Source organism: Trachurus japonicus, chromosome 3, assembly GCF_045865225.1.
Source record: "Trachurus japonicus isolate A0001 chromosome 3, Traja_1.0".
NCBI lineage: Eukaryota > Metazoa > Chordata > Actinopteri > Carangiformes > Carangidae > Trachurus > Trachurus japonicus.
This window is the reverse complement of record NC_140909.1, coordinates 17408066-17433892: the sequence shown is the minus strand read 5'-3', so window position 1 is coordinate 17433892 and position 25827 is coordinate 17408066. Positions and strand designations below refer to the sequence as shown.

Here is a 25827-nt window from a genome sequence, read left to right as displayed (position 1 = left end):
TGATCATCCACTAATCATCATCGGCGTAAGAAAATATCAGAATTTATGCTTCTCGCCAGGAATCACAATCACCTGTGGTTAATAATCTGGTGTCTATAGTTGAGAAAAGCACTTTGAGTTTCGTTAAGTAGTCCTGCTTGACACATTGTTCACTGTGTCGGTATGTGGCAGGCCACCGCGATCAACCGCGTCGGCCCGTTTGGAACTTATGTTTAGTGTGTGACACTGGTATAACGTGCCAACCGCCATGGATGTCAAACCTGATCGGTATCAGTTGTGAACTGGCTGATCACTCATTATCACTCACTATAAAAACAAAGCATGATTACTGTACAATTGAACAATTTAAAGAGCTGTTTCAGGACTTTGGTCCAGGATGTGAAAGTCTCATTCACTTCTCCATAGGAAATAACCTGGCTCACATCTGGAGCACTTCTACAACATGGTTAAATCATCAGTAGGCTATCTAAAACGAACAATTGTGTTCTTTGATAAAAAGCTGAAGGTACAAGCCAGACTACACAAAAACATAAGGCAAATGTAAGTAACTACAACTCCCATGGTACATTGTGGCAAGGGACATCTGATCATAGATCTTAAAATTGGTGTCTACCATCAAATAGGACCACAATGGAAATAAGCCTTTGGGCTTTATTGTGTTTTAATCCTTTTGAACACTTGTCTGATGTTGTTCAATAAAGTTTTCAATTCAATTCAATTCAAATTCTGTTGTTAATACCCATCCCTAGGTGCCGCCCTTGCAGTTCGACTGGAACTTTTTAAAAACATTTTTTACAAATTATGAACCTGGTGACTGCCTCACAATTACTATCCTGATTGACTAATTAGACTAGTAAAGTCTTACAAACAGCATGAACAAATACACCTTCAGTCCAAACTGGTGTTCTGTCACATTTTGTCTAATCAAAAACTTGAAATCCTCTGATAGAAGCTAACCAGATCTTTCCAAGTCAGATTTGATCATCGTCAGGGTCCTGCTACCAAAATAGAAAAAACATTTCGGTTCTCTCTTTCGGTTTTTTGACATGAGTAAATCTACTTGTGTTGGACTGTGTGACGACAATGCACTGTGTGTTCTTTTCGTTTTGGCTGAAACATTTATCTTATCACATCTTAAACTTTCTGCCCATGGTCTGATCACTTAAAACAACAGACAGCATACAGACTTTGATTGTGGGCAATTATCAGATAGAAGAAAATAACTTTTTACAGCCGTTTTTTTCCCCACTTACCGATTATAATAAAATCAGACATATATTTTTTTATTCAAATTTCACAGACTGTATTCAGTGGAATCCGTCTTGTTTTTTGTGCTTGACTGGGTTATGATTGACAGGACGGGGAGGGGGCGGGGGTTGTAGCGTAACCACAGAGAACGTTCGCTATTTGTGTTTAGTTTTATTTTGTAGATGAAAACATGGGAGTCAGTGAAGCTGCAAGCAGAGGCAAGACGGCCCCACTCGTCACAGCTCAGCTCTCGCAGTACTTCAGAGTGTGTGCTTCAACATGAAACAGTAAGACACACTAAGAAAAGAAAAGACAAGTTTTTATGACAGAAGAGATAATTATTAAAATATTGAACGGTCTGGGGTAAAAAAAAAAAAAAGAGGTTTTTATTATGCTGATAGTAAAAAATCTGTACCATCAATACTTACCAAAAGTTCAAAGTATACTTTGTATATGACACTTTCTTTGTGTAATATATTGTGTACAATCAAAAGATATTACATTTACAAAAACCCGGATTTAATCAAAAATTTTGCACAAAGTTTGGCCTACATCGTCTGATAGACGAGTTCTTTAATAATTTTATGACCCAGAGTGGGCTCAAATTCAATTTTCTTTTCTGTACAGCTTTAAGAAGCATGCAAACCTGAATTTTCATCATTTTTGCACAACGAATAGGCTACATTTCAACAATGAATCACAGATTAGAATTGGTGCAGATCAAAATACTGTCAATCAACTAAGTGATCAATGTAAAATATTTTTGACGAATTGATGTATATATTTTTACATTTTTCTTTTTAAAGTACATGGCTTTCTCTAGATATGATTTTTATTCCTCTTTTATTGTGAATTGATAGATTCTCTTGTATTTTTCTACTTCTTTCAGTGTTTTATTTCAATTGGATCTTTGGTTTCTTGAGTGATCAGTTGCCTCCTGTCACTTGCTGAACATTTAAAAAGAAAAAAAACCCTGCAAACCGATGTATCAGTGTCTTAACCAAGGGGGCAGTTGTCGGTCTGAGAAGTGAAGCTCACTTCCGCGTTCAAAAAACTGCAATCCCCTCGTATTCCTCTGGGGGCTGGCTCCAGAAGGGAGCAACTCCAATTGAGCCCCATGTTAAAATAGCCGATTTTACAGCTTAACAAAACATATTTACAGCCTGGTACATTGTATTTTTTTGCTCTCAACCGATAGTTTCTACCCCCACACACACTCTGAGGGGGGTGAATTTTTTTAAAACTCTACCGTTTTAATATTATTATTATAAGTTCTGGCCAATTAGGGCGCAGAACCGTTGAGTGACAGGTCCGGAGACCACTGCTTCGAGGCCAGTGGGCGGGCTCTCGGCCGGCCAACGGCCGCACCGCTCCAAATATGGCAAGTAGAATCCAACATGGCGCGGTTCAAACCCCCGTAGTAGCGGCACAAAACAGACTCCCCCAAACCAATGGGTGACGTCACGGGTGCTACGTCCATTCTTTTTACAGTCTATGGTCTTAACATTACTATTGAACAAAGTTGAACCCAACACCCATGCTACATTATGAGTGCTGCCTCAAAAATGTCACCTGATCGTTAATATCGTTGAAGCAATGAATGCGAGTGGAGCGGAGGAAAAGGGGGTTAGCAGTAAGTTGTCATTACGGCAGTGGGCTGCAATCAGTCCTGTGTTGTTTCCCCAACTGCTGTGTAGAGGGTTAGCAAACATCCACCTGATTCAAGCTAACAGTAACAGAACATTTTTGGCTGATGTGTTACCTTAGCTACATTCACAGGAAGCCACATTAATCAGCTGCTTCTCATTACTACATTAATTACAGAATTTTTTGTGGCTCCACAGGCCGAGGCCAGCTACTAGACTTGGGTGCAATGATGCCACTACTCACTTACTAGTCCAGTGTTTTTTAAAATGTGGTCGTCTTTTAAGCTAATTAGAAGATTTGTTTGTGCCTGTACAGAATGGGGTACATAAAAATGCTGTTGCCTATGGTGCATTACAGAAAGAAAGACTAGAAGTACAGGAAGTAAATGGGTATTTAATTCATTGACAACTGTTAGATGCCAAAAGCTGTAAATTAAAACACAAACTACAAAAATAATCCTCATCCTTTTTGATGATAATAGAATGTCGGTGTTGTGCTGTTGTGGCTATACATATGCGTATACCATCCATTGGGTCACACACATTAATAATGCAGACTGCGATCTACATTTACTATCAGCTGTTCATTCACAAAAGTCGCATCATCTTAGGAAACTATAACAACATAAATGTGCCTTTTTTATATTTTCCAACTGAAACAATTAGTCTGATGATTAATGGTAGAAGGAACAGAAAATGACAGAGAATTAAACAGCGACAAATGTGATAATTTATACTAAGATTATCTTTTTTATTCACTTGTTCCAGCTGATAAAAAGTGAATATGAGACAAGCAGAAGACAGAGCCTTGGGTGCTGCGCCATGTTTGCTGTATAGACATATTTTTGATGAATCAAGAGGTCTTAGTCCACACATTTGAAGTGTTTCCTGCTAAATGCAAGACCACGTGAGTTTTGCATATGGTTTTTCTTTGGAATATAATTGAATATATATTTATTTTATTATTTATTGTCAGTCTGATTTCCCACCATGGTTTGCAGCTTGGTAATTTGCAGCTTTTGTGTTGTCTCGGTTTCATTATTGGCAGGATATGCGTGACCTTTGTGGCCTCCCGGGCCACCGTTGGCACCGCCTCACAGCTCCACGGCCGTCTCATCTCTCTATTTGCGTCCCTAATTTCAGTGGCGGCGCGCCGGTCGTCAGTCGCGGTGGAAAGAGTTGAAAGTTCTTCGCACTCGAACCCTGATCTTTCCTGAGGTGTCAGTCAACAGCAGAGTGTGTGTTTGTTTGTGTGTGTGTGTGTGTGTTTGAGGCCAGTGGAGAGATTCAAGCTTGATGCATCATTACGAGTGGTACAATACCTTTATTCTCTCCCTTAACTCTCATTTTGTCGGTTTCATCCCTTCATCCATCTTCCATTTCTTCTTTTTCTTTTACCGCATTCTGCTCCACTCTCCCCATCCCCCTCAGTCTTTTTCTCTCTCTCTTTTTCTATCTCTCCCTTCCACCCCTCCCCTCTCTTTTCCTTCAGTATTCTTTCCTTCCACTGCCTCCTCCTCTCTCTCTCTCTGTCTCTCTCCATCTTCTCTCTCTCTCTTCCATTCGCTCATCTCCTTGTCAGTCACCTTCCATGTCTTTTTCTCTACACTCTCTCTCTCCCCCCACTCTCTTCCTCCCCATCCGTCAGTCTGTGCACGAAACAATCCTCCAACACTTTTCTCTACTCATAAACCTTACTTGATAAATGAGAGAAAGCAACAAAGGCAGAGAGATGGAGAGAGAGAGAGACACACACACATAGATGAAAGGCAGAAAAGGAGTCAGCAATAGATGGAGCTACAGGAATAAACAGATAAAGGAAGAGAGACAGACAGAGAAAGGCAGAAACAAAGACAAAGAATGACAGACGAAGATGGAGGAGAAGCCGGTGAGTGAGGCGGGAGGCAGCTCTTGTGGATCCATAATTTCACACCGATACGACGTTGGTTTTATTTTTGTTGCCGGTGTGTGTCTTGTGACTTTGAGGTGACTTAGCCTATTTATCACCAGACTATCAAGGATCCTCGTGCGTCAGTGATACATGAGCTGTGTGTCTCCTCCTAATCCCACTGGCCACGTGCTCATTTGTCGGGAGAATATTTCTTTTGTTTATTATTTGTTTGTTTGTCTGCACTGGTGTGACCAGAGTCACTACCAAAACTGTGTTGAAAAAGAAGGAAGGAAGGAGAAGGAGGAGGAGGAGGGAAGGAGGGAGGGTGGGTGGGTGGGTGGGGGGTATTGGGGTTAGTGGAGGCGGGCAGTGTTGGCTCCGCCTCCTCTCATTCCTCACGTATAAATAGGAGGCGAGTGGAGCCTGTTCTCACTCAACACTCACACTGAAGAATGAGATCCTTAAAGCACCTGAAACCTCACAGCAGGAGGAGCGTGGTGAGTTTATTGGCTCTCACTTGTAGCATGTTTAAGAGGTGGTGGTGGGCAACGTGGGTTTGATCCCCGGCTGGAGCCTCAGAGAGAGAGAGAGAGACAGACAGACAGACAGGTAGACGCTGCTGCCACAAGATGCTGAGATTCTCTCGGGGGGGTTTTCTTTGTTTTTTAAAGTTACTATTAACCGATTTTTCTTATTTCTCACTAATTAAGACTCATCTCTGGCGTTAAGTCATCAGCACCTCCACCGCTCGTCCTCTTTTGGAGCTTTTGTCAACTCTTCTTCTTCGTTCCTGTTTATTTCTCCTCTCCCTCGTCTTGTTTCTCCACATCATTTTTTTCTTTTATCTCTCATTCTGTCTGGCTTTCATTTTGTCATTTTCTCTCTCTGTCTCCTGGTCGCTCACTGCCTCTCCCTCCCTCCCTCCCTCCCTCCCTCCCTCCCTCTCTCTGTCTCTACATAATATCTTTCTTTCTCTTTCTTCCTCTTGCTCTCTTTTGCCTGCTGCCTCACACTCACCCTCTCACTCTTTCACTCAGCTCTCCCCTCCCTCCCTCCCTCCCTCTCCAGTGTCTCTCTCTCTCTCTCTCTGTCAGGCTTCCTCCTTCCCTCCTGTCTCCCCTCCCCTCCCCCCTTCTCCTTATCTCTCCCTCATTCTCCCTTTACCTTTCATTTTCTTTTTTCCTCTCCCCCCCTCCCCTCCACTACACTCTTGCGTGCTCTAAGCTCTCCCTCCCTCCCTCCTTCTCTCTCTATCAGCTTTTTCCTCTTCCCCCCTCTGTTCTCTCTCTCTCTCTCTGCTCTCTTCTGTTTTTGTTTCTTCTCTAATCTTGTTCAGTTTTTTTCTTCCTCTTTTTTCCCCCTCTTGCACTTGAACGTGTGTGTTGTGTGTAGATCAGTAGGCCATCTAATCCCCAACAACACACACACACACACACATGCACAAGCCATACATGGTTAGCGCGCTCATTCAGGACGGTGTCTTTCATAGCTGCCGTGTGTCAGTCACTAGATCTAAAAGTTTGTGTTAAAACAGTCTCGTTTCAGGTTGACTTCTTGTACCAGAACGAGTGTTTTGGGAATACGTTTGTCTCCGCAGGAGGAAGTGTGTACGCTTCCTACTGATGCAATAAAGGGCTCCTTAAAATCAAACTCTGTTTCTTTCTCCTTTCCTCTCTCTTGACAACCAGCTAAAAAAAAAAACAGAGATTGTAGACATCTTGATTGTGGCCCAGGGGCCCCGTGTTGACAAATCTGGGCTGTTTTCATAAGTTCTCAACATCAGGCATCTCGGTTGTTTGCTTAGCTTGTCCTTACCAATTTAGTTCATGAGGTAAACCATAGAAATTGGCTGAAACAGCACGACTTAAGATGATAAAGGAAAAAGAAAATGTCTTTTTTTGTCCCCTTCATAAATAATGAAATATAACTAAACTCAATTTGTTATCTCTATCACCAGAGTAAGATACAGAATATGTGTTAACTGCCTCTTTGCATGTGTGTCTCTCTCTGTTCCAGGAGGAGGCGAGCCGGCGCCTGGGTAGATGTGAGCCCAAGGTAATGGCCAGGCTGGTGGACATAGGCACACAGACAGATCCAGTAGTTGTGCTGTCCTTGGCCCAGGCCGCCGTGCTAGGTCTCATCTCCCAGAATGAAGTGTTTGGAGCTACCATTGCACCCAACGGCTTCTACACCGGCGAACCCAAAGAGTCCCCTGCACCCCCAGTAGACGGAGTCGACTACGAGTACGCAGACCAGCTAATCGGAGCCAACGGAGATTACCTAGGAGACAACTTGGGAGAAGACGGCCAGATGCAACCCAGCTGCAGCCAGAGGAGGTGGCAGCAGGGGCCGCCTCAACATCCGGATGGGAAAATGGTCGCCCCTGATCGCCACGGCCTTCAAGGCGGTGACGTGTCCGCGTCCCACGTAAAAGGGGAAGGAGGGGTGAACTCTGGGATGTCCTCCTGTGTCCACATGCTTAACAACATGGCTCCCAGAGGAGGTTTAGTGCAGGTCGACCCGGCCAGCCTCAGAAGCACCAGCAAGAACTGTGTAGAGTGCGAGCGGGAAGCAACCACCCAGCAGCAGGCCACCGCGCACGGCCACCCTCCCCCTCCTCCTCCTCCTCCCACACAGGTGGGCCACAGAGGAGGGGAGCTGGGCCACCGGGCACCGCAGGGCCAGCGCCCCATGGGGGGCCACGGCCGAGGCGGCCGAGAGGACGAGGAAGAGGTGGAACACCAGGGGAACAACATGATGAAGCCTACGCAGCAGGAGGAAGCCATCAGCAGCTACTTCCAGACCAGTGAAGTGGGCAGCTACGACTCGGGGGAAATGGGCATGGCGGGCGAGTACGAAGACGGCAGCCAGAGCATGATGTGGACGGACGGGGGCGCGGGAGGGCAGCACCAGCCGCCTCCGCACCCGCAGCCTCCACGCAGACACGGAGGCCGCAGAGTGGACCGGCTGGACATCAACATCCAGATCGACGAGTCGTACTGCGTGGACGTGGGAGACGGTCTGAAGCGCTGGAAGTGCCGCATGTGCGATAAATCGTACACCTCCAAATACAACCTGGTCACGCACATCCTGGGCCACAACGGCATCAAACCGCACGCCTGTCCGCACTGCGGCAAACTCTTCAAGCAGCCCAGTCACCTTCAAACTCACCTGCTAACCCATCAAGGCACGCGGCCCCACAAGTGCACCGTCTGCAAGAAGGGCTTCACCCAGACCAGCCACTTGAAGCGGCACATGCTCCAACACACCGACGTCAAGCCGTACAGCTGCCGCTTCTGCCGCCGGGGCTTCGCCTATCCCAGCGAGCTGCGAGCGCACGAGGTGAAACACGAGCGGGGCCGCTGCCACGTGTGCTCGCAGTGCGGCATGGAGTTCCCCACCTACGCCCACCTCAAACGCCACCAGACCAGCCACCAGGGCCCCCACACCTTCCAGTGCACCGAGTGCAACAAGTCGTTCGCCTACCGTAGCCAGCTGCAGAACCACCTCCTGAAGCACCAGAGCCCACGGCCTTACACCTGCTCCCAGTGCGGCCTGGAGTTTGTGCAGCTCCACCACCTACGTCAGCACTCGCTCACTCATAAGGTATTGACCCCGCCGCCGGACATGCTGACTACTCTTGTCACAGACACACTGTAAATATCACATGTATAGATCACGAGACTCCTAAGGTCCTTTCTTGTCATGTAAAAGAAAACCGTAGAGGAGAACCAAAGCACATACAAAAAAAAAGGCACTATTGGATCACCAAAGGGAGACTAGCACGTCTCTGTTGTCTTAATGCATCACCTCACTTCATCTCCTGTCCTTTACCCACTGACGCCTGGGTGGAGGAGACAGGTAAGAGCACTTAGCCTGACAGACAGACATCCATCCTGCGTTCTGAATCCTTTTGTGTCTCTGTGTCATATTTTTGTTGTGACAAAAACTTCAAATTTAAATCTAATCTAACTTAAAGGGATAGTTCACCCTAGAATGATATTTCGCTCATTATCTACTCACCCTCATGTTGACTAAGGGCTGGAAGAAGTTTCAGATTCCTCCGTGGCTTCTCTGAGTTACAGGGGGTCTCGGCATAGCAGTGCATGTCCATATAACGGTTGCAAAGGGACACCGGAGCTCTTCGTAAAAAAACACACACAAAAAAACATCCAAATACCTCCATGATGCTCGTATGTAATGTCCGTCTTGTGCTGAAGCCCCAAATTGCGTAATTGTCCCGAAAAAAATTAAATAAGTCTATATTTTAAGCTTGTTTGTAGCGGAAGCTTCTCGAAGCTCCTCTTCCTGGTCCGTCCAAATCTCGCGTGATTTGCGCCGGCGTCAGCATGCGTCAGTGCGGTTACTGCGAATTTCAGCCAAAAACACGAGCGGGGCCGCTGCCACGTGTGCTCGCAGTGCGGCATGGAGTTCCCCACCTACGCCCACCTCAAACGCCACCAGACCAGCCACCAGGGCCCCCACACCTTCCAGTGCACCGAGTGCAACAAGTCGTTCGCCTACCGTAGCCAGCTGCAGAACCACCTCCTGAAGCACCAGAGCCCACGGCCTTACACCTGCTCCCAGTGCGGCCTGGAGTTTGTGCAGCTCCACCACCTACGTCAGCACTCGCTCACTCATAAGGTATTGACCCCGCCGCCGGACATGCTGACTACTCTTGTCACAGACACACTGTAAATATCACATGTATAGATCACGAGACTCCTAAGGTCCTTTCTTGTCATGTAAAAGAAAACCGTAGAGGAGAACCAAAGCACATACAAAAAAAAAGGCACTATTGGATCACCAAAGGGAGACTAGCACGTCTCTGTTGTCTTAATGCATCACCTCACTTCATCTCCTGTCCTTTACCCACTGACGCCTGGGTGGAGGAGACAGGTAAGAGCACTTAGCCTGACAGACAGACATCCATCCTGCGTTCTGAATCCTTTTGTGTCTCTGTGTCATATTTTTGTTGTGACAAAAACTTCAAATTTAAATCTAATCTAACTTAAAGGGATAGTTCACCCTAGAATGATATTTCGCTCATTATCTACTCACCCTCATGTTGACTAAGGGCTGGAAGAAGTTTCAGATTCCTCCGTGGCTTCTCTGAGTTACAGGGGGTCTCGGCATAGCAGTGCATGTCCATATAACGGTTGCAAAGGGACACCGGAGCTCTTCGTAAAAAAACACACACAAAAAAACATCCAAATACCTCCATGATGCTCGTATGTAATGTCCGTCTTGTGCTGAAGCCCCAAATTGCGTAATTGTCCCGAAAAAAATTAAATAAGTCTATATTTTAAGCTTGTTTGTAGCGGAAGCTTCTCGAAGCTCTCCTGGTCCGTCCAAATCTCGCGTGATTTGCGCCGGCGTCAGCATGCGTCAGTGCGGTTACTGCGAATCACGCGAGATTTGGACGGACCAGGAAGAGGAGCTTCGAGAAGCTTCCGCTACAAACAAGCTTAAAATATAGACTTATTTAATTTTTTTCGGGACAATTACGCAATTTGGGGCTTCAGCACAAGACGGACATTACATACGAGCATCATGGAGGTATTTGGATGTTTTTTTGTGTGTGTTTTTTTACGAAGAGCTCCGGTGTCCCTTTGCAACCGTTATATGGACATGCACTGCTATGCCGAGACCCCCTGTAACTCAGAGAAGCCACGGAGGAATCTGAAACTTCTTCCAGCCCTTAGTCAACATGAGGGTGAGTAGATAATGAGCGAAATATCATTCTAGGGTGAACTATCCCTTTAACCCTTTAAATTTATAAGGTCAGAATGGAAGGAGCCTCAAAATGTCCCATTATAACATAGATCCACGTTATGAAGAGATATTAAATTATTCCATACATTGTTGCAAGTTTTTTAAAGGCTTTTATCATTGTAGCAGTGGATCAGGATATGTGGACATCTTTGTGCAGTCACCCAGAGTATATATATATATACCAAGGCCAATGAGTTTCTAGCTTCAACAAAGGTTTGTTCATTTTAACAAACCAGGACGGCAACATCCCCACTTCTACTGTCAGCTGTTAAAAATGTATAGCAGAGGGAATGAGGTGCAGAATAGGCACAATCCTTCTGTGCTACATTTTCGTTAGGGTTTGATTCTGTACATCCACGACACCAGGCATCCTCATGTACTCCTCATTATAATCCTTGTCTGAGTGAACTGTCTGTAATTGCTCAGTGCCCCCTGCCTATTCTGCACACATGCACACAGTTGCACACACACACACACACACAGGTGAGGAGGAGGAGGAGGAGAGAGGAAGCAAAAATTGCAAACAGAATCTTAATAAAAATGCAGAATTTCTGAGGGTTTACCTGGATCTGAGGACTATCTGGAGCCACAAAAACCTTAGAACACACTCATCATCGAAATGAGAGAAGGGTCTGTGTTCTCAGTGGAGAAAATGCTCCCTTGTGAGGTTTGTGTTTGAGCGTGACGTCTGTTCACTGCTCCCCCTGGTGGACGGTGGCACCACGGCCCATTTGTTGTGCAGACAGTGGGTGGACTGACAGTCTGCCAGATTTGTCTGCTTCTACAAACACTGTCTCGCGACCAGCTAGTAACCTGTAATACGTATTTGTTCTCCTCAATAACCCAAAGCCCACCTCTTCGCTGCCTCTTGTTTGTCTGCAGACACTGACTGCAGAGTGGAGTGTGTGTGGTGCAGCAGCATGTTCACACACACACACACACACACACACAGACCTCAGATGCCTTTGTCGTTGTGAATTGACCTGCTCTTGTGACCTGCTTCTCAATGTTTATACATTTCCCACGGCATTAAGAATATTACGGCACTGTAAATACAGGTACAAAGAGCTTTTGCTGATGTACTAGGGTAATCTATTGGTACACCTAAAATGGCTGCCAAGGAACAAATGAACAACATCTCTCAGAAAGGGTGCGAATATCATGAGGTTAAAATAATAAGAAGAATGGTTTCATTGTAGTACATTGTTCTCGCACTGTGCATACAGGAGACTTGTCCATTATGTTGTATGTGCAGCGGGAAGCATATACAGTATACCTTCCTAGTTGTTTTGTGGATGAAATCAGATATTAAAGTTATGGCAACATTTTCAAAGTTTTATATTGTGTCACCCCTCCTCAGACAAAATTAAGACAGTTTTGCCCCCAAAGCCCCCCACATTGTGTCAGAGATAGAAAAGGGTCTTCTATGAGGAACAATCCTCTTTGTTTCAGAGCTACAGTTCCTTTCATTCTTCGAGGGATGCAAACAGGAAGTGTATAGTTCCCATGGATTCAGTGAGTTGGCTAAAACTTGAGCCCATATTTTCATAACATTGTGACAAAACGGCATAATTAATTAACCGTTGGCAGTTTCTGCTTGCAATTGCTCCACTTGTTGCAGAGATAAATGTTACTGAATTTAGTTCTGAAGAAAACAGTCTAAATTGTGTTTTTTTTTTTCCTGATTTCTAAAGGGATAATTAATAGTAATGGACATCAGTGTATTGTGTGTGTTTGTACAGATATGACTCAGAGTTGTGACTCAGAAGGAGTGCAAGTTTTTTTGCAATTAGGTGCTAATGGAGGCCCCGTCACTACTGTTGCTGTTGCAGCTGCTGACCATGTTTTCAGATGCTCCTCCATCAGCATCCTCCTCTATCAGTAATTTACCTTTGTTCCTCCTTCTGTGACTCCACAACAAGTCTCTCACACCTCCCACTCACTCACCGTTTGAAAACTTGTCAATTAAGCGCTTAATCCACTTCTGTTGCACCTGTAGTGAATAATGTGACAAGGGGGAGGACTCAACAGTATTACACACTGCTATATGGGAATGACTAACCCTTCCCTTCTGTTTGGACTCTGCAGGGGATGAAAGGTCACAAGTGCGACGTGTGCTCCCGAGAGTTCACTCTCTCTGCGAACCTGAAGAGGCATATGCTCATCCACAACAGCGTCAGACCCTTCCAGTGTCATGTGTGCTTCAAAAGCTTCATCCAGAAACAGACCCTCAAGACGCACATGATTGTCCACCTGCCTGTCAAGCCATTCAAATGCAAGGCAAGTAGTTGAGAAAAAGGAAAAAAAAGCTTTATTCCATGATAGAAGCAAATGTAAGATTCTGTAATTAATTTTAGTGTGAAATAAGTTCAACTTCAGTTCAATATAGTATTTAATAAAACGGTATTATATGAAGAGGAGAAATGAGAAAATATGCTGCTATGAAACTCAAAATGGATTTATGCTTTGATGTCAGTGGTTCTGGTAAAATCAATTTCCCATTGTTACAGTGAGCCAACTGTCGTCAGGAAGGATGATTTTTTTTATTAACTTCCATCCACCAGTAACCACCTAGATAGATTGTTTGTGTTTATGCCTGTGCTCACACATTTCTCAATCTAAATTATTATTATTATTATTTTCAGGTATGTGGCAAGTCTTTCAACAGAATGTACAACCTGCTGGGCCACATGCATCTCCATGCTGGCAGTAAGCCCTTCAAGTGTCCTTACTGCACCAGTAAGTTCAACCTGAAGGGGAACCTCAGCAGGCACATGAAGGTCAAGCATGGAATGGATGTTTCACCAGAGGGACAAGGTGAGGACCGCTGCATATACCGTCACTTTATTTTGGATTAATCTGGATTTAATTATCCAGCAAAGGTTGGTTGAATGTGCATGCTTTTCTTTGGCAATGCCTAACCACACATTCACATTCAAAACAGCATGGTTTTATGCCCCTTTCCGTTCCTAAGGGATATTGCACAATTTCAATCAGTGACCCTCTGATCTGCTGCACCTACAAATCTTATATCGGTAACACTTTACAATAAGGGTCCCTTAATTAACGTTAGTTAGTACATTATTAAGCATTAATATATAAACGAATGTGTTAATTAATGCTGAGTAATGCATACATAATGACAACTAGTTACATTATTCAACGTAATAATTCATTAACTAACTTACTTTGAGTAGTAAACATTAATTAACTGCTTACTAATAGGCTACATTAAAGCAGAAGTAAGTGATATATTTGTGTTAATATAAGTCTTAAATAGTTATATCTTCCGACAGCAATCACTTACATAGAGTGTTTGGTCTGAAACACGGGTCTCTCAGTCACTCTGCTCTGCTCTGAGCCCAGGAGAAAACATTTATCGTATCCTACAGTTTTTATCCAATGAGGAGAGAGAACGGCATGCAGGGCTGTGTGTGCAGCCAAGGGACGCCGTGAATGTGGCGACGTAGCGACGAGGACTGTTATGGTGCGTTCAAGGAAACTCGTATTTTTCCGACCTGTGAAGTCGTACCAGTTCGATCTGGTACGAGTTCACCGGTCGGAAGTTACGAGTGGCCGTTATAGTGACTTTCACCGGTAAAACAGGTCGGAAAAACACGAGTGGGTTGCCTGGAACGCTACAAAGTCGTAAGTTGTGACTTGAAGCTGTAATTTACGATTTCAAAAGCCTGCCTGGAACGCAGCATTAGCGAAAACGACCGGACCACTTACTTCTGCTTTAATTAATGTGTTTCCTAATCCTAAGTAATACATGATAATGATTGTTAATATATCTGTAAGGAGTTAATTAATGCTTAATAATGTACTAACTAACTTTAATTAAGGGACCCTTATTGTAAAGTGTTACCCTTATATCATTTTACATGCAAAATAAATAGGCTCAAACTCAGGCTGAATACAGTACGTCACTATCCTTGGATGTCACACTCAGCTTGAGCTGCTGGCTTCAGCCAGAGCCCTGCTTCCTGATGTTGTTTGGTTTTGGCTTTGTTTTTGGCTTTTCACTTCATGTGTTAGGGTCTTTGTACCTGTATTATTGTCTGCCTTAGGCATTAACTGTTGATTTGTTCTTTGACCAGGCCAACATCAAGCATGGTGGCATGTATTTCCATGCAGAATTCAGCAGCATGGGGCTGCCTGATTATCAAATCTCATTTTACATTAAATACACATACTTTGGCTGAAACAAATTAGAGTTACAAAACGCTTAATGAATGGTATTCCTTCAGATTGTTGAACGTGTGATTGTTGCTTTTTTTGAATCATTAATGTTCAATAGTGCATAAAAGTACTTTCATTTCAGTGGCTTTAAATCCGAGAAAGCCATAACCATGACGGAGGTTTGGTTGCACAGTCATATTAAATTAGTAATAACTTCAGTTCAACTAATTCCCACTCAAATCAATTCATATTTAATCAAGAAGATGATGTAAAAACATAATGGACATTAGGCAACCCTATATTGGCAAACTTAGCCTAGCATCTTAACAATGATTGTACTGAGTGTAAGTGGTGAGGTGGCTTTTGAAATATACATGTAATACCTCTTTTGTATTTTCCAGAAGTTCTTCCAGAAATGGAGAGCCAAGGGGAGTACGAAGGACAGAACTTCAGCTTTACATCACCAGACAATATGGACAATGGTGGCTCCCAAAACCTCACTAAACTCACTACAGCAAACATGGAGGACATGGAGGAGTATTACAACTTTGGCAAGGATACAAGCAGCTACACTACACCTTGAGTAGTGATGGACCAGAAAATACAATTTGGGTTTTTTGTTTTTGCTTTTCCAAGGCAGAAGGAAATTAACGATTTGTTGTCAAGGCTTTGGGAGACTTTGGGGAAGGGGTTTTCTTTTAGTTATGGCCTCCTTCCAGAAGAGCCAGAACTGCCGGACTCTGATGGGTGGCCAGGAAGGAGAAACACTTCAAAGGACACGTTTCAGCCCTGTTGCTCACAGCAGAGACGCTGAAACAGTTGACAAGGTCTGGAGCCCCCTTTTTTTTGGGATTACGACGCGAACCAACTCCAAGACTCTGTCTGGCAGACAGTGAAATCTGTACTGTATGTTGTGTGTATGTATCAGTTATTTGAAAAGAGAAAAAAAAGAAAAAATGTTGCAGTTGCAGAGCCATCAGTTACATTTGATGTGATAGAAAACTGTTTACCATTTTGCCATTTTTGTCATTCACAACCAATGTATGCCCTTATATTTTCGACTGAAAGTGCCAGCTAGATACATTTGCAACTAAGCTTCCACCGTGTCAGCTATTTACTCACTGTATATCGAACTTTTGATACATAGTCACAACATACTCATAGGTTTGAATGCTCTTACTAAACAGTTCCTAATTGTTGTTACCTGTTGCTGCCCAGCCCTCAATTTAAAATTCAAACAGGCCGGTCGTTCAATGCGTTTGTGCTTTTGGCACAGGACATTGTCATCTTTTTAATACCAGGGCACTTACAACCAAAGTTGCTACTGTCCAATTTTGGCTAATGCCAGAAAAACCACGTCGCCGGCATGTGGAGCCCTCTCACTGTACAAATGATTCTACGACATGCAGTGTGTTTACCCCGTTTTTTGTTTCACATGGTTTAGCTTTACATTAATAATCAATCCCGTGTAGTGAATATACAGCTCTAGTTTTTGAATTACTGAGTGAACAATACAAAGCACTTTTTTCATTGAGACCTGTCGTTTTTCTGTGAAGCCCATCTTCAGTGAGAGTGAAGTCATTTGCCTCAAGGAGAAGAGCTTGGGGAAATAAGATCATAGAATCTTTTGAAACCCCATAACGGCAATATTATTAAAAACAAACGGATATGCTTTCTCAGTAGGTTTTTGTAAAGTGCAGTTTCCATGATATGGGTGTTCTACAGGTGTCGGTTCAAATGCGAATTGAAGAATGAGCAGTTTGTATGGAGAATCAGCAGTTTGGGTTTGTTGTTTTTCTTGTTGTTTGTAGTTTCAGCACTCTTAAAACCAGGGCTGATTGCAATTTACTTTCAGTTCAATTTATTTTGAAAGGTGTGTTCTCCCTTAAACTTAAAGTTCTGGTAATTTGATGTGAGGCTGTGTCAAGTGCTTTTTCATAGGAATGTGCACTACCTGCTGTAGACCAGCGCTTCCTGTTTGGAGAAATAGCTTCTCAGAAGCAGAGTGATTTAGTAATGGGGCCTGTAAAAAAAAAAAGATTTGATTGATTGTTTTTGCCACACATACAGTAGTGTCATTTAATTTGAAAAGTCAACATTTATGCTACATTGCCTGAAAACTGTATTTACCGTATTACTACGTAGGTGCGCACCTACTGTACACTTGTGTTTGCGACATGGCGTGTCTGTGCGTAGTAATACGGTAGTCCAACGGTTGGGAAAATGTAGTTCCAATAGAACGGTAGTTTGTCGCAAGATAAAGCTGTGAAAATATCCCAAATTAAATTTCTGTAATGTGGCATTCTTCAATGGTCTAAAAGTCATATTTTGGTTGACCCATTACTGAGTTTATCCGTCTACTTCTCCATACGGGGAGTGCACCGAGACTAGTCTACTTATGCCAGGTTTCACACACAGCTCTGCATCAAATAAATCCTAACAACTCTTGACACAGAGAATAAAAACTGAACTGATTTAAAAGCCAACAAAAAAATTAAAAGAGGAAATGTTTGGAGTTCCTGTTAAGATTTTGTAATGGTTGAATTGAAAGTGGACTGACGCTTGTCCTGCTATTCATAATTCTGTTTTGGGGAAGACAGTCAGCTCCCCCTGTCCTGCCATGCAGGTCAGCCTTGATATGCACACTAAACCAGAGGAATGGTCTACTAGTTCTTTTTTTTTTCAAAGGAGGAATATCAAACTGAGACCTCATGGAAATTGACCATGAATTATTTAATAAAGGTTCTCTAGTTTAAATGATGGCGACTAGAGTTGTAATCTTTCACTGTGTTTTGGGGGGCGTTGAGTTGGTTGGGGTGGATATGTCTCTCCATGTTTTAGACTCTTTAGGCTACTGTGTTTTAATTTGAAATCTCTGTATTTAGACCCTTTGATGTGGCATTTGTCCGGCCAAACAGATCAAGCAGGCAAGAAGGGCCATGGTCAGAGAGGTGATCAAGAATCCAACGGTCAGAGGCGCAGAAGTCGTCTGCAGAGATGGAGGAACCTGCTGGAAGGACGTCTCGGCAGCACTCAATCAATCAGGCCTTTATGGTAGAGTGTCTAGACGGAAGCCACTTTAAGTAAGAGGCATATGACAGCGTGATTGGAGTTTGCCAAGTGGCATTTAAAGGGCTTTGAGAGCATGAGGAAAAAGATTCTCTGGTCTGATGAGACAAAAATTTAACCCTATGGGCAGAACTCCAACCCTGTCAGACAAGCACCAGACATAGCTCATCATTTGCCTAATACGACCCCTACAGCGAAGCATAGTGCAGGCAGCATCCAGCGATAGGGGGGGCCCTCAGCAGCAGGAATGGGGAGACTAGTAGGAATTGAAAAAGGATGAATGAAGCCAAATACAAAGAGGTAATTGGTTTGTAAGAAGCACAGGAAATTACTGAATGAGGGGTCTGTAGCTGCTATACTGCACAATACTAATCAGATCAGATTTTTTGAAATAGTAAATAAAAGAAATACTTTGACACGTAGGCTAATGAATTAAATGTAATCACATTTGGAACAGACATTCATGTTTACAGAAGAATAAAGTGCAATCACTGAAAGAACTTTAAATTTCTTCAGTTCTTTGGTTTAGATGCAAAAGTAGTGCCATACTATGATCACCCACCCAGTATAATCACAGCAGTGTAGGCTGGAAAAAGTTTATGAAGCCCTTGGCTAATTACATCAGCAAAAGCGGATCATCTCAAGCTCTGTTAGCTTGAGTAGGCAGTAGGCACAGCGGTTGACAGTCCTTTTCAGGTCTCGCCTGAGATATTGAATTGAGATCAAGTCAGGGCTCTGGCTGGGCATCTCAGAGACATTTTTGTCGCTAGGTCACCTCTGCATTGGGTCTTCATCCTGAAGGCCACTATTGGAAACCTTCAATGCAAAAGTGTATCTATATGTCCACAGAAACAAAGGTACAAGTGTTTTTTGTTACATGCAGAAAATGTAGAGCAGGTAATAAGTAAGATATGTTGTCTTACTTACTGTACAACATGCGGTACAGTTTCATTCATTGTCTGTTTGTCATCTCATTGCTCCTCCTTCAGCATATTCTTTATCATTTATTTCATACAGTCAGCTGGTAGATGGTTCATGTCTTCTCTGAGGACACATTCCTTTTGTGGACAATGAAATGTAATTGGTACAACTACTGTACAGCTGCAGGTCAAATTAAACAGGTGCTTCTTTGGACCCTAGTTTCTGGAAAATGTTCCTTAAGAGGGAAACATTAAAAAACATTTTTAAAAATGTGTAATTTCTTTTTTGATAGTGGTACCTTCCTAATATTCTTTTACTTTTAAACACATCTAGGCCACATCTGATTGACTACCTGTGTTACAGGCAGGTTCAAACTATTTAGTTAATTTACAATTCATTTTAACATCTCATCTGTTTTCCAACATGGCACAGTTTGTTTCTGGCCGAATGTGACTATGTCGGCATCTGTTGGCGGACCACTGTTTTGACAAATCTTCCATCAGGTGCGGCCCCCTGCTGGTGAAAACTCTATTCTGCACTGGAAGGCACAAGCAATGCCAACAAATCAAGCATACATTCATGCACTGCTGGACAGATGCTCATTTGAGCAAATGTCTGATATTAAAATGTAAAATGGAACTGCGTGTGGACAGCTTTTACTATTGATATTCCTGACGTCATCTGGGGTTTGCCTTTTGGCTGAAGCCCCACAATCTGGAGGAGTTGTGGATTTAACTCTTTCTGTTCCTGAAACAATATCTTATTGAATCATTCTTGAGAGTCCTCCAGAAGAAAAAGTGGTAACTACTCCCACGCTCAACACTGATCAGACAAGTATTTCTGAATGTTATTCTGACATCTCACCCACTTAGTAAATACACTATTGTTGCCAGATTCTGATGAATAGAGATACCGCCTTTCTAATGAAATTGGTGTGCATCATAGTGCAAAGATTTTGTAATGTAACCCCTCCCAAACGTATTCAGCTGATAAGTGTTTTGTTCCCCACTGTTCAGATAAGACAAAGACAAAATGACAACAGCTTGTCACTGAGTGATGAGCAATCACTATTTCTTCTCTGCATGACAATACAAAACATGGCAACTTTTTTCGGAAGATACCTTCTAATTAAAAGACTAAAATGGCCATTATAAATTTACATTAGCATTGATATTAATTCATACAGTACAATAGTTTAATTTGTGAAATAGAAAACTGGCCCTTTGGCAATGGGAAAGGCAGAAGAACACTGATGTGTGCAAGTACAAATACAAAAAAGGCACAAAACATTTTCTTTAAAAAGTGGATACAAAGATTCATACAAACAACAGGTAAAAATGAGTTAAAAATCCACAGGCATGGTTTTCTCTCTTCATTGGTTAAGTGTGTCTGCAGGTTGTTCTTCATTTGCCCAGAGCTTTGTCCAGGTTAGTCTTGATTGCATCAAGGAAGTCAGATGTGTTGACATAATGTTCATTCAGCTTGCAGCTACAAGGGCACAGAGCATTATGATGATGTGATAAATATAAATGTACTTTATGAAAGGACACCATATCATACCTCATACAAGACACAGCTGGAGAGTAAGGGATCTGAATATGTAAACTCACTTGGCCAAGCCGTGGATGCAGCCTGCAAGGTCCTTGGTCATCACACCATTTTCCACAGTTTCCACACAGACTTTTTCTAATGTCTGGGAGAACCTGGTGAGCAACATCGCAACGTATGAGGATGCTGTAAAATTACACAAATATACAGTGTTTTCACTATATACTAAATTACCCTTATCAGATAACGTACTTCATCAAATCAGGATTTCCATCCAGTTTGCCTCGGTGCTCCAGTCCCCTGGTCCAAGCAAAGATACTGGCAATGGGGTTGGTACTGGTTGGTTTTCCCTAAAAAGCAAGGACACACTTTCAGTTCCTGAAAATTCAACATGGGTAGTAGCTGCTTGGCATTCAGGCCATGGAGGCCACAGTCGATGGAGACATTAGGATTTTCTAATATGGATTTAGGGAATTGGCTTTCTGTGTGAAATAGGGATAGAATTGTGAGTCGAGGGACTTGCAGCATAACCTGACATTTACTGCTGATGATGTGAAACACTGGGAAGAAGGTTCTGCTTTCAAACTCTATTATAGCTCTGCTGAAAATATCTCCAAATTATGTCTTGTTAAATACAATAGCAGAAGAGTTTCTGCACTGAAGCACCTGACTGCAATTCCGTATAATTTATTTCTGAGCAATGATCATATTGTCAAAATTTTAAAATATGGTAGTGTTATTTGTTGAGAGAATTTTTTCTCAACTGAAGCTTTGTCTAATTCTGAACTCAAACATGAAAAGTCCAAGATCTCAATGTACAGTTATCTACCGGAAAACTGGCTCCTGCCAAAATACGCATCTCTTTGCAAACATTTCCTCGCCCACAAAGTCTAAATTAGGTAAAAGGTGGAAGTCCAAAGGTAGAAGTAAAAACGCTGATGACTCTTACCCGCTGGTGTTCGCGGTAGTGCCTGGTGACGGTGCCGTGGGCAGCCTCAGCCTCGATAGTCTTACCATCAGGGCACACCAACACTGATGTCATGAGACCCAGGGACCCAAAGCCTGATTCAACACACACAACAGACAAGTCTTTATGGGGAAATCTGCTCTTCAAAATAGACGTAAGAACACAAAGCATGGGATGCAGATCGGAAATAAACTCAGCCACTAGAGCAAATCAACAATGGCCCACCCACCATCAAGTTAAAGCGCACTTACCCTGAGCCAGAATGTCTGATTGCACATCCCCATCATAGTTCTTGCAGGCCCAAACAAATCCTCCAGAGGATTTCAGAACCTGGGCCACCATGTCATCAATGAGACGGTGCTCATACCAGATCTTGAGCTTGTCAAACTCGGGCTTGTATTTCCTGAGGAAGACAGAAAAATGAAACTCCTGGCGGTTGACATAATGACAGTAGTATACTGTTTGTTTGCCACACAAAACTGACAAGCCTGCTGAAGACAGGTGTTATGAGATAGAGAAAACAATGAAGTGAAAAAGGTCTAAAAGTGTTTGTTGAGCGTCTTACTTCTCAAAGATTTCCTCAAAGATGTCTTTGAAGCGTCCGTCATACGCCTTGAGGATGGTGTTTTTGGTGCTCATGTACAGAGGCCATTTCTTCTGGATGGCGTACTGGAAGCAGCTGTGAGCGAATCCACTGATGGACTGTGCACAGAAAAATAAAAGTCAGGAGATACAGTAAATCACACCTGAGAACATTTATTCAACTGAAAAGAGAGAAAATGACTCACTACACCACCCTTGTATCATCTGAGGTCAATAAATCTCTGAACAAAACCCGTTCTTACCTCATCGGTGTTGTACATCCCCATCCCACAGCCTCCAGCGGGGAAGTCATACACCTCCCACTCCTTCTGCTTACTGCCATCAGTTGGGGAAAACACAATCTTGAACTTGCCAGGCTGATCAATGACAAAGTCTGTGGCTCTGTACTGTAAAATAAAAAGATCAAAAACCACATGTTAGATTGTTCTTGTGTCAGTTCAGATGCCCCTTTTGAAAAAGAAAATATATATTTCTGCTTTGTTACATTTTTTTGTATACCTGGTCGCCAAACGCATGTCTGCCAATTGTTATGGGCTGTGTCCAACCGGGAACAAGGCGGGGAATGTTTTTGCAAAGGATCGGCTCACGGAAAACTGTGCCGCCCAAGATGTTCCTGATTGTTCCATTGGGACTCTTCCACATCTTCTTAAGCTTAAACTCTGCAAAAATATATTATTATTTTTTTAGTTTTACAAGTTTTTCCCCATCGTAGATCTACAGGTGTTATCATTATTTCATACTAAGTAATATTTCATACTAACTAATATTGCTATTGATGGAATTAAATTTGCATTGTTACTAATGGTTTTATAAGGTTAGAACAGATTTGCTGTAAACAAAAAGTTACCATATACAATTAATAAGATCTGGTCAAACTTACCCTCAACCCTGGCCTCATCAGGGGTGATGGTGGCACACTTGACAGCCACATTGTATTTCTGAGTTGCCAGAGCAGAGTCAATGGTGACCTGGTCATCCGTCTGGTCTCGGTAGGGCAAGCCCAGGTCAAAGTACTTCAACTCAACATCCACGTTTGACAGGATGAGCTGTAGAAGCACCAAGATGCACATCTATTATTTGTCTATTATTAACATTTTCTTGATAGGCCTATATCAATTTCTAGTTTGGGCGAGAAAACATAACTTGTCTAACATCACTTTTGTTTCCAAATATTTCATATAAATACTTTTATATAAATATTCACATTTTTGAAACTGGAAACTACACATTTTTGGTAATTTTGCTTAAAAAATACCTTAACATTTAACTGATTATTGTAATTGCTGCTGATTTGTTTTCAGTAATGGATAGACTACTGGTTGCTGCTGAAACCAATTTTTGACTGATCATTGATCATAATTTAAGGCTAATCATTTCTGCTTTGGACGGTCCATATAGATAATGAACTGTCCTGTCTGATCTACCTTCTCTTTGATGAACTCCCATATGATGCGAGTCATCTCATCACCGTCCATCTCCACCACTGGCTGGTCCACCTTGATGCGGTTTGTTCCATCTGAAAAATGAACAATTAGTTTCATTAACCTATAAGATATTCCTCACACAGTCATGGCTGCCACTCTGCAGCTTATCCACCCCAAATATTTGGCTTGAGGCTCATTTTCAGGCCCCATCTGGACATTTTCAATGCTTTAGGCTGGATTCACAGCCTTGTGTTATAGTTGTATTAGACTGATGTGTGACTGACTACTCCTGGACTGGAAAGATAATCAACTCTTGAAGAATATTTCAAAAATCACAACTTTTAAGATAACAGAAAAAGAACCAGCTGCTGACGTGCAATACGGCATTTTGTTAGTAGCTCTGCCTAGTTAAGCAGAGTTCACTTTCTGACCTTGGGATTATATGACATCTGTGATAGCAGTTACCTATCAAGCCCTTTTTGTACCCGACAACAACACGTGGACTCAGATGCCAAGACAAGGTGGCACCAGCTGCTGCTGTAAAAGACTTCACACAAGCTTTCTATGTAGGCTATGTGCAATATGTCATTTAAGATGCATACATACTTTCACTTTCATCTGTCATTTTTTTTTACATCTTGATCTTTATTTGTACACATTTTATTTAAAAATTTTGAATTGGGCCTATTAAATCTTTTTGAAAGTTTTTCTTTCAAACAGCTTCCTACCATGATCTTTCTGCTCTCTTCTATGTTTTTCCATATCCATTTCTTTATGCATTTCTATAAAGTTGACTTAGGTGAAAGCTGGTTTCTGTTTCCGCCGTAATAAACAGTAGCCTACGTGGGGGAGAGAAACTCGCCCCCTCTCCCTCTCAGTACAAACTGGAGGCTACATAAACACAACCAGGTGACCACATTACTGTTGCTGAACGTCCTCCGCTACATTGTTAATCGTGCAGTTGCGGTTTCAGTCGACGGCTGACTTACAGTTTCTCTGCTGCAGCCTGTGGTGCTGGCACACGGCGGCCGGTGACAGCACTGCGGGGTTTTGCGACAGCGAAGCGGCTGCACTTCTCGACACGGTCGCCAGAGCCTTCAGGTAACCCGCCATGTTCACTGGGGAGTGATTATGGTCACTGACGCGGCCACAGATAAGTTTCCTCTTATGAATGGACCTCAAGCTGGGAGCGCCCGCCCGGTAAAGTGATGACGCCGCACCTAGGTGCTGCTGACTTCCACCCACGTAAACGTCGAAGTCCAGCAGGCTTCGCTCTGATTGGCCAGTGAAGCCGGTCCCGAGCCAATAGGAATGAAGCAAGTTCATGTACTCGTCTACAGTTGAGTTCAAGTTCACATCAACTCTTCTTCCTCTTTGCTTTATCCTGTCTTTATCCATGATAAGAACATCTTCTCAGATTATCTTGACATTCCTCTGCATGTTAAAACTTCCTGTGGAAAAATAGAACACACCACGTGAAGAAATCTGTTTTAATGAACGAAATGGTGGGCTCAATTGTTTAGATTTCTGCACCTTAAACAACACCTTTAAGATAAACTGGCTCAAACATTTTTTTTGGAACCCCAATGCGATCTGGAACATTATTCCCTTTCCTATTCTGTCAAAACTGGGTGGATTAATTGTTTTTCTTAGTAGCTATGTAACTACAATATTGACAAAATTCCAGTTAAAATGTCAGCCTTTCACCGGCAGGCCTTTCTCTCCTGGTCCCTTATCTTCAAGCATAATTTTTCACCTCATAACTATTACATATGGAACAACAAGGACATTTTATTTAAAGATAAATCCCTATTTATTGAGTATTGGTTTAATAATAACATTGTACATGTGGCTCAATTATTCAACAGGAATGGTCTCCTCTATTCGTATAAGTTTTTATCTGAATATAATATTCCTGTATCACCTGCAGATTTTGCCAGAGTTTTTGGAGCAATCCCATCTGGAGTTTGCATGCTATTTAAATCTCAACCAAGAATGGAAACAAGCCAGCTTTCCCTGTTATCCTTGTCAGACACCCCAATAGGTAAAGCTTGTCTGGCCGGCAACCATGGGAAAAACAATAAATTAATAAGACTCCTGATTAAAAGGGATGCCACCACAGTTCCATACGTGATCTCATACTGGAACAATTTTATGGAGGACACCGACTGGAAGAAGATTTGGCTCTTACCCAACCGATACCTGTTAACTAATAAAGTGAGAGAAATTTCATTCAAGATTATTCATAAATGTTATCCATCCAATGACCACATTGTAAAAAGATTTTAAGAAGACATTGATGTGAATTGTACTTTCTGTTCTGTACATGCTGAAATTTGTGACCCATTTGTTTTGGCTCTGCCCTATTGTGCAAAAACTATGGAGTGATATTTGTAATTTTGTTGCTATCAGTGTTGATGGTGATTTTATTTTGTTTTGGAGGAATGTTCTGTTTGGGCTCCCTGACCTGAAAAAAAAACAAGGAAAAAGCTAACATAACTTTTATTATCAACCTTATTATTTTAATGGCAAAATTTCATATTCACAAATGTA

The 25827-nt window shown here is 42.6% G+C and overlaps 2 protein-coding genes across 2 annotated transcripts; one reads left to right on the top strand and one right to left on the bottom strand.

Moving 5' to 3' along the window:
* The first annotated feature begins 5136 nt into the window (after positions 1-5136).
* On the top strand, positions 5137-16269 carry znf710b (zinc finger protein 710b). The gene is made up of 5 exons (XM_085764604.1): positions 5137-5282; positions 6802-8391; positions 12649-12840; positions 13206-13377; positions 15144-16269. The coding sequence occupies exons 1-5, from the start codon at positions 5238-5240 to the stop codon at positions 15323-15325; spliced, it is 2181 nt and encodes a 726-aa protein (XP_085620730.1). The 5' UTR covers positions 5137-5237; the 3' UTR covers positions 15326-16269.
* Positions 16270-19775: 3506 nt separating this feature from the next.
* LOC146989848 (isocitrate dehydrogenase [NADP], mitochondrial) lies at positions 19776-24481 on the bottom strand. The gene is made up of 11 exons (XM_085764576.1): positions 24264-24481; positions 23275-23366; positions 22731-22896; positions 22349-22509; positions 22093-22236; positions 21813-21949; positions 21499-21650; positions 21230-21342; positions 20533-20630; positions 20343-20435; positions 19776-20220 (listed from the first exon to the last, which is right to left on the bottom strand). The coding sequence occupies exons 1-11, from the start codon at positions 24385-24387 to the stop codon at positions 20136-20138; spliced, it is 1365 nt and encodes a 454-aa protein (XP_085620702.1). The 5' UTR covers positions 24388-24481; the 3' UTR covers positions 19776-20135.
* Between the last annotated feature and the right edge of the window lie 1346 nt (positions 24482-25827).

Bases quoted from the DNA above. Each gene is read 5' to 3' on its own strand.
- znf710b (XM_085764604.1), top strand. From the start codon at position 5,238: ATGAGATCCTTAAAGCACCTGAAACCTCACAGCAGGAGGAGCGTG. The intron at 12,841-13,205 runs GCAAGTAGTTGA...TATTATTTTCAG, and splicing joins TCAAGCCATTCAAATGCAAG to GTATGTGGCAAGTCTTTCAA. The intron at 13,378-15,143 runs GTGAGGACCGCT...TGTATTTTCCAG, and splicing joins TGTTTCACCAGAGGGACAAG to AAGTTCTTCCAGAAATGGAG.
- LOC146989848 (XM_085764576.1), bottom strand. From the start codon at position 24,387: ATGGCGGGTTACCTGAAGGCTCTGGCGACCGTGTCGAGAAGTGCAGCC. The intron at 22,897-23,274 runs GTAGATCAGACA...GTGCTTCTACAG, and splicing joins GGGAGTTCATCAAAGAGAAG to CTCATCCTGTCAAACGTGGA. The intron at 22,510-22,730 runs GTAAGTTTGACC...ATATTTTTGCAG, and splicing joins TGATGAGGCCAGGGTTGAGG to AGTTTAAGCTTAAGAAGATG.